The 8,964-nt window shown below is 31.2% G+C and overlaps 1 protein-coding gene across 1 annotated transcript; it reads left to right on the top strand.

The window, feature by feature from the left end:
* Positions 1-5,094: 5,094 nt before the first annotated feature.
* On the top strand, positions 5,095-6,407 carry LOC145126219 (E3 ubiquitin-protein ligase RMA1H1-like). Its single transcript, XM_079061622.1, has 2 exons — positions 5,095-5,251; positions 5,520-6,407. The coding sequence occupies exon 2, from the start codon at positions 5,546-5,548 to the stop codon at positions 6,140-6,142; it is 597 nt and encodes a 198-aa protein (XP_078917748.1). The 5' UTR covers positions 5,095-5,251; positions 5,520-5,545; the 3' UTR covers positions 6,143-6,407.
* The last annotated feature ends 2,557 nt before the right edge of the window (positions 6,408-8,964 follow it).

Below are 8,964 nucleotides of genomic sequence, written 5' to 3'. Positions count from 1 at the left end.
TCTTACGATCATAATCATTAATTTTAACAACCAATCGAATTTAAAAAAAAAATCTAGTAAAGAACTATTCTCAGTAATTACAAAGTTCAAAGAATTAGATGTTGATTTTTAAGACAATCTAACAAAATATTAAGTAAAAAATAACATCTATAAATGCAAATAATAACTTATTATACACCCGGGATTCCGATACATCTAAATCATGAAACAAAAATATGTATGAACCAACTCACCAACCAAAAATGTTTACTTTGATAAGGACATATACTTATTCCATCTCCTTTGATAAGACTCCAATACCACATAACTATCAACACTCCAAGGTGTTGTTTTGTTCGTAGAATTTTGTTGAATAAATTTAAATTGAAATTGAAAAATGAATATGTCAGTAATTTGAATCAAATTTCGTATATTGTTTGGTTGGCAGGAAATGAAATTGAAATGAATTCCAGATTTTTTTTGGTTTGTAGTAAATGAAATTGAAATTCATGTAAAATAGCAGAAATGCCCTTGGAAACCTATAAAACAAATGTTGAAGCAAATTCGTTAGCTGATAAAAAAAATTATACTTTGGCCTTCAAACAACGATTTCAGTTCAAGTTTTTAACACAAATTCAACATGATATCAGAAAGCATGTAGACAACAGTCAAAGGAAGCAAATCGCAAATTTCAAATTCGAAATTAACAGCCAACAATTAACATGAAGCAAATTCATTATCCCTTTTCATTCGATTCACAAGAAGCAAATTCATAAAAAAAACTCACTAAAATCGATTTTTCAAAAAAATTCGATTCACTGAGAGAGAGAGAGAGAGAGAGAGAGAGAGAGAGAGAGAGAGAGAGAGAGAGAGAGAGAGACGTGTGTTTTTGCTTGAGAGTTGTAGACGAAAATGGAAAAGACGATATGGAGAATTTGTCAGCTGCAATGGAGAAAAATGCTTTAACGTGAGATAGGTTGTTTTTTTTAAAAGTAAAATGGTTATTTTTATAATCTTCATTTTTCTTGATGAGAACGAATATTTTTTATACAACTTTGGAAAAAATTTACTTTCCTCCATATTGTTGAATATTTATTTCATTTTAGAATCTCTTTCTCCGATTTAAGTCCTACCAACACATGAATTCGAAAAAATTAAAATTCTTTTCCTCTAAATTTCATTCATTTTCTGCCACCAAACCTAAAAGTAATATGCATTCCCTAATCTATCATTGCCGAGTGTACCCATTAGGCCATTAAACCCAATGATTCTATTACCAACTTTTCAAGCCATGTATCCGTATCCAAATGTGATGACACGTCATTCAATAAATGATTTAACCAAATCTTATCCATATTACAACATCCATTAGGTAGTCCAGTACAAAAGAATTTTGCTACTTTATAATTAATAGGGCATTCTTTCCACGTCTTCAAAAGTAACCCTACAGCATAAAGGTTACTTTAAAAAAATATATACTATATAACAACTTGAGCAACAAACGTGTAGGATAGTAGTATCGCCATAGTAAACTTTCACAAATAGCCTTTGACCTCTGTCTCTTTAATGAAAGTATGCCATGCCATTCAACGTTTTTCAAAACTATGTTGGGAATGCTTGTACTCTTAATCGAAGTTTTTTTTTTTTTTTTTGTTTAAATTGAACTTTTTTTCAAAAACTAAAAGCTAGAAGCTCTTAAACTCTAGCTACCAAACAAACTAATAGTACACACTTATTATTTTCATAAACGGTAAAAATTTATAATTTATTCCCTTTTTTTTACAATATAGCAATATTTGATAAAACTTAGATATGTGGTTATATCATATTTAATTTCCCTTGAAAAATGTTGCATACGTGCTAATATAAATATAGTATGCCACTCGTGTACCTACCACACTACTCACCCTTCTTTTCTTATGAAAAACATATAATTAAGATTAAACCGTAAATTTGGTCCATATGGTTAGAAAAAAAAATATGGATAAGGTCTAAAAACTTTTGAATTTGCATGGATAATCCAAAATCAAATCTTTTTTGTGTTTATGGTCCCTGAAAAAGTTGAAAGGTCAATTTTGTCATTTTTTTTTTGTCTATTTTTACATTTATTTTAATAGTTTTATTAATTTAAATAAGAAAGAAAAATAGCTTTGTTAATTTTAAATAAGAAGAGAAAGAAAGGGACTCTCTCTCACACACACCATTAGCATCATCGTTTTAAATTTCACCATATGAAATTCTATCATATTACAAACTAATAAATCACAAGAATTTCAAACAATGATAAAATAACCCGGATGAAAGTTCACTATTTGAAAGTCTATCAAAGGAGCTTATCAAATTTTTACAACTAAAAGAGAGAGAACACATGCTTATCATCATTTGTTTTGGATAAAAAACAAACACAAAGCATACACCATCCCATATTCTTCAACTCATATTCTCACCACCAAAATCAAACCCCCCAACTTTTAATCAACATCACATGCCTACAACATTAGATTATAGATATTTTGGTTTTGGTGAGATTAGAAAAAAAATGCTCATACCCCATCTCTCTATCTTCAATCCCTGTTTATCATTTTTCACCTTACAACATCACTATTCCTACAATCCAACCACCACCCAACCACCATATACCACCCTTATCCCCCCCCCCCCCCAAACACCGAAGCTTCCACCATCACTGCCACATCCACCATAGATCACCTTCCACATCATAATGGTCCAAAATCAAATCTTTTTTGTGGTTATGGTCTTTGGAAAAATCGAAAAGTCAATTTTCTAATTTCTCATTATTCAATATCCATTAAAAAAGAGGTATTTCTCATTGACGGTGGTGGTAGGACCAACATGATCTCCCATTAGGGATAACGGATTATGAACTACTAATTTGTTAAATAAACAGAACTTTATTATTGAGATAATAATACAATTTTTTAATAAAATGATTTACAGAATTATGAGTATTTTTAACATACATTTTAAACCATTTGATGTGGTGGACCTATCTCGTTTTCTTAGGTAACACTTTTTTAATCATTTTACTAAATTTATTTCTTAACAAACCCTAGATGAGTCAAAACTGTCTTAGCCAAAGTAATTAATTGTTTATTTATATAATTTTTACCACAAAAAAATCTTGATGAACAAAATCTTTTCTTTTAAATTCTTTTCTAAGCATTGTGGAATCGTTCACAGCATTGCAAAACTGGTAATGTTTTTTCTTTGAAGGCTTTTGTTGATGAAATCTAACAAAAAAAAAACTATTTTGTTCAAAAAAATAGCGAGTATGAAATAGAGTAATTGTTGAAATATTCAAAGTACCTTAAACAAAGATTGTTGGAAGTTTTAAATTTCACAGTAAACTTTATTGCGAAATCAATGATCGTAAAAGATATGATTCTTTTGTGTGAAAGATATGAATTTCTTTGTAAATGATATAATAATTTTCTATTTTCTAAAAAAAATTACTTTTTTTACAATCAGTTCTATCTGATTTTCTAATTTTGAGCTTATAATCTTTACAGCTAAATCAATAAGTAACTCATAATAATACATTAAAAAACTGTTTTATAAGCTTTTTATTGAATTTGATAAAAAAAAAAAAACTGGGCATTACTCGATCAAATTCTAGTTGATATTACAATTAATTAAACCTAGACTCAATCAAATTGTGACTCAATCAAATAATCATCTATTAAACAACCCTAAATCCTATTCTATATAATGAACATTCATTTTTATATTAAATTTGATATTTCGTTTATCAATTTGTTACAAGTCTGACTATTAACCGGTCAATCAGTTGTCTGATTACGTGTCAGTTTTGATGATATGACATGACATATCATGTTGAGGTATCAAAGTTGATAAAAAGTGTTACAAATGACACTAAGTTTTCATTTGTTTCAATTTTTATACTTAGTTTTTTTATTCATACTGACATTCTATTTTTTGTTCCAAATCGAATATTATTTTTGCTAATTTTGTTCAATGTTGACACTCCATTTTTTGTTCAAAACCGAACATCATTTTGTCAATTTTGTTCAGTTTTAATGACGTGTCACTTCATTTTTTTTGTACAAAATCGAACATCATTTTTTTTGCTCCATTTCAAACTGAGAAATAACTTTTTTTACATTTGAAACCGTATAAATATATTTTTTTTTATTTAAAAACCATATTTTTTGTATAAATACAAGACTTTTTACATTCAAACCATAATATTTTGTATAAATATATATTAATTATATTATAACCATATTTTTCATTCACTATTTGGTTATATGACACTGACGTAACGGAGTAACACGAAACTATATTTGTGATAATCCAAGAAAACTTGATATGAATTTCATGCAAAATCTAAAAGTCAGAAACATAGAATAATTTATTTTGTTTGAAGTTCTTTGAAAGAAGATTTTTGTATAATAATGTTAAGCAATGAAGAAGTATATCTGCAAGAACAAAAAATCATGAATATATAGAACAGACTCTTAGTAATTAAAACAACCCCAAAGCTTTGTGTTTCCGATATCATATTAGATAACATTATAGTTTGAATGTAAAATTTTTGTATTTATACAAAAAAAATGTGGGTTTTAAATGATAAAAAATATATTTATATGGTTTCAAATATAAAAAAATATTTATATGATTTCAAATAAAAAATGGTCCATACTGAACAAAATTGAATATATATATATATATATATATATATATATATATATATATATATATATATATATATATATATATATATTCAAACAAAAAAACATGGTGTGTCAAAATTGGAATTTTGTTTTTGAAAACTTAATATCAAAATTGAAAAAGAAAAAAAAAAACCCTTAGTGTATTTTGTTCATTTTTCCATAGTGATTAAAACTGAAGTATTATCATGTTATATGCAGACAACCCGGTTAACCAGAACGATAAGAAATAAAAATTGTAACAAATTAATAAATAAAATATCAAATTTGAGAAAAAAAAAAAATAATAATTTAGATACATTTTGGAACACAGATATATTTGTTTTTTTTTTTTTTTTTTTGCTTTCTAACATACTTTTAGGCTTTAGCAAGGTAACATAATAACACCTACAGCCACAACTCTATCCCACTATATATAGAGTTGGGCGTGTTTTATAAAACCCCCAAAATGCCCCCGCTCTTTCCTCAGTCGCATTTCCTCCCTTTCTCGTTAAAGCTCTAAATTCCGATCAAGTTCCGATTATCCGATAGCTTCTTTTTTGTAACCTTTATATATTCCGGTAATTCCTCCGACTCCTATTTTTATTATACAAACTTTGATTGTGTGCGTTGTTGTTATAAGAAATGGATTCGTACTTGTTCTTTATTTAATTTCAGACATACGCTTGGATTTCTTTTCTTTCGCACAGAAAAGTTGTGGATGATTGTGAGATGAAGTAGACTGAGCTACTTAATCCTTATAAACGCAACAATGATCCTATTATGAATGTTGAATTTCATTTATGTATCATGTATTCTATTCTTACTAAATCTCTACCTTTCTTCCAGGACTAAATAATCAAATCAAATTGGCAATGGAATGCGAAAACTATTTCGCCGATGAATTTAAACCCGACAAGTCTTTGCCCTGTTTCGACTGCAGTATCTGCCTCGACTTCGCTAAAGATCCGGTGGTCACTCTATGCGGCCACCTCTATTGCTGGCCGTGTATCTACAAATGGTTATCTTTCCCCACCGATTCCGGCGCTAATCCGCCATGCCCCGTCTGCAAATCCGAAATATCCCACACCTCCGTCGTCCCTCTTTACGGCCGCGGTAAAACATTTTCCGACAACGAACCTGGCGGCAAGACTACAAACACCACCGCCGTTATCCCGCCTCGGCCACACGCCGCCCTCTTATCCCCGCCCAGTTCCGGCCGTCAACCACCGTACGGAAGCTTCAGTGACGGCGTCGATGGTTACAATCCGAATGTATGGATGTACGGAGAAATGATTTACTCTAGGGTGTTTGGGAACTCGCAAAGTTTGTATACGTTTCCGAATTCGTATCATCTGGCTGGGAGTAGTAGCCCTAGGTTACGAAGGCGAGAGTTGCAGGTTGATAGATCTTTAAACAGATTGACTTTTTTTCTCTTTTGCTGTTTCTTCTTGTGCCTTCTCCTTTTCTAGTCCAGGGGCATGTTGGGGATGAGGTCGTTTGATAGTTGGTTGCCCTGATTAGGTGAAGATTAATTTAAGAAGTCAATATCTGACGGGTGTATCTCTTGAATCCCATTGAATAAGAGGCATGTTAGATACACTCTTGAATCTTATTGAATAAGAGGCGGAGTAGCAGAACCAAATTATTAACTATGGTATTAATACATTATACATTATAGTGGCATTATGTATATTTGAGATTATAGATATAGATTATATATGCTTGTTATTTGTACATATTTATAGACAAAATTGCAAAATTTGTCCAAAAAAATTATGCTTTTGACAAAAAAGAATGTTTAATGATGTATCATTAGTGTGATCTTGGATATCTTTAATGATTTTGGTTTCTATATACTTAAAATTATTTTATACGTTTTTAATTTATTTATTTTTCGTTTTTTAATTGTTATAATAACTAAATTAATTTATTTAACCTCCTACTAACCTATCTACCCACTCCTTATTCTTTAACACATCAACCCCATTTCTTTCTTTCTCTTCACTGTTGCTAGATCACCACCACATGCGGACCACCCTATTAATCGGAGACGCCCCTTTTCGTTGGACCACCCAAATAAGGTGATGTAGATTTGTACTTTCGAAGAAGTAGACCTGAAAACGTTATGTTGATTTTCGTAGATCTGAACCGCCGACGACGGCGTTGTAACTCGACTTTGCTGGAACCGTAACATTATCTGGTGCCGAAGCAGAAATAGAGAATGAAACCCTAACTCTATGGTAACCCTAACGTCGGCTTGTTGATGACATCTGAAGCGTTTTCATATCTGTGTAAGTGTGTGTGTGAGGGAGGGGGATACGTTGTTCTGGAGAAAAGGGCAATGTTCTGGAGAGGGTTTTCAGGTTGACGACGTTCTAGCGCAAAGGGTACTGTCGTCTTTCAGATCTCCATGTCATTTTCAGATCTGGAAGCCGTCACCGAATGAAGCTAGGCTTTGCAAACCCTAGACCACCTAGGACATCGAGAGAGAGAGAGAGAGAGAGAGAGAGAGAGAGAGAGAGAGACGAGGAGGAGGCAGCGACAAGGAAACCCTAACACTTGCCTCCGTTAACAATCTATTTGGAGAAGACGAAGGACGTTGCAGGTGGGGTTTTCGGCAAAACACAAGCAAATCTTGACTTATCATTGGTACTGATGGTGGAATAGATGTGTGGAGATAGTGGTGGTCCTGCGGCGGTTGTGGTCCGACACATGGTTGTGTTTGACAACAATAAAAGAGAGAGAGAGAGAGAGAGAGAGAGAGATGGATATATATATATATATATATATATATATATATATATATATATATATATATATATATATATAGAGAGAGAGAGAGAAAGATAAATATGAAGTCAATGTCTTTAAGGAGGTGTTTATTTTTTTGAAACGAAAATACATGAAGTCTGCGGACCACCTCTGCAACAAGCCAACACTCTACAGTAGAAGAGGTGGACCAAACGTTTGCAGCCTGTAATAAGAAACATATTTGTTTTTTAACATTTGCAGACTGTTGCAGTAAACTGAAATTTAAATAAACTAATTTTATAAACTGAAAATAGTTTTCAACACCGAAATTTTAATAATTATAGTTTTAAAACATTGAAAGAATACTAAAAAGAACATATAAAAAAAATAAAATATAAAATTTCTAAAAAAAATATAAAAGAAGCTATAAGTTTTATTTTAGAAAAAAACTAATTTTAAAAAACATAAAAAAAAGAAAATAAAATAAAATTAAGAAAATATTGCAAACGATGTCTATAAAGTTCATAAAAGAATTACACATGTTAAAAAAGATGCAACTGAAACTGAAAATATTATTAACAGAAACGGTAAAAAAATTAAAAAAAATCAAAGTTTTTTTTTTTAATCAAGTTATAAAAAATTGTGGAAACTATAAAAAGAAATTGTATCAAACCCGTAAATCGAAGTTTAGAAAAAACCAAAGTTTAAGAAAAAAAAAGTTATACAAAAATTCTAAAATAATAACTTGGAAAAAATGAAAGCTGAAAAGGTTTGAAAGGCAAGTCAAGTGCTGCACCGCACAAAACATACATAGAAGTTTTGTAGTCTAAAGCATTCCAAAAAACAAACTACTACGAGAAGGCAAGTGTAACACCCTGTTTGGATCATTCTGTAATTCATGGCTCGTGGGCCGTAAATTGATTATGTGAAGACTTTGGTGCTTCGATAAAGTAAAGTTTAGGCCTTATTGAAGGTTAACAAGTTTGGTTGTGAGATCTAAGCCTTTGAATCGTGAGTGGGAACCAAGGGTGAATTGGGGAAAGATGGGTGTCAAAATGCTTGCAAGGTTTATAATTTTGAGTTTGAATTGTCTCAAGCAAAATTTAACAATATAGGGTTGTAGAGCTTTTCAAGACCTTTCTGTGGATATAAATAACGCCAAAATCGGAGTTAGAACGAAAAAGTTATGTTCGTTTGGAGTTTAAATGAAAAACAGACTTTATCCAGTACATTGGGCGTAGCTAATTACGCTGGGCGTAATTACACAGGGTGCAAACCCTAATTTTTCGGGCTTGAGCCATATTTAAGCAACTTAACTCTTGGAAACTCTCTCCATATTTAGCCTCCATCCTCTCCACAACTTCATGTCGAAACCTTAGCCCCATTTGTAAAGATTTTGAGCTTCTTGAGTGTTTATTAGGTGTTTTTGGGTAAATCTTGAAGAAGAAGAAATCCACCATTGAAGCTTGGTGAAGCTCAAGCTTGTGGATTTAGAGCCTACATTGCTTTTCTCAACTCCAGAAGGTATAAAGCTTGAATC

The sequence above is a fragment of the Lactuca virosa genome, chromosome 7 (genome assembly GCF_052849685.1).
Source record: "Lactuca virosa cultivar CGN04683 chromosome 7, Lactuca_virosa_CGN04683_v6, whole genome shotgun sequence".
Classification (NCBI taxonomy): domain Eukaryota; kingdom Viridiplantae; phylum Streptophyta; class Magnoliopsida; order Asterales; family Asteraceae; genus Lactuca; species Lactuca virosa.
This window is presented reverse-complemented; position numbering and strand designations above follow the sequence as displayed.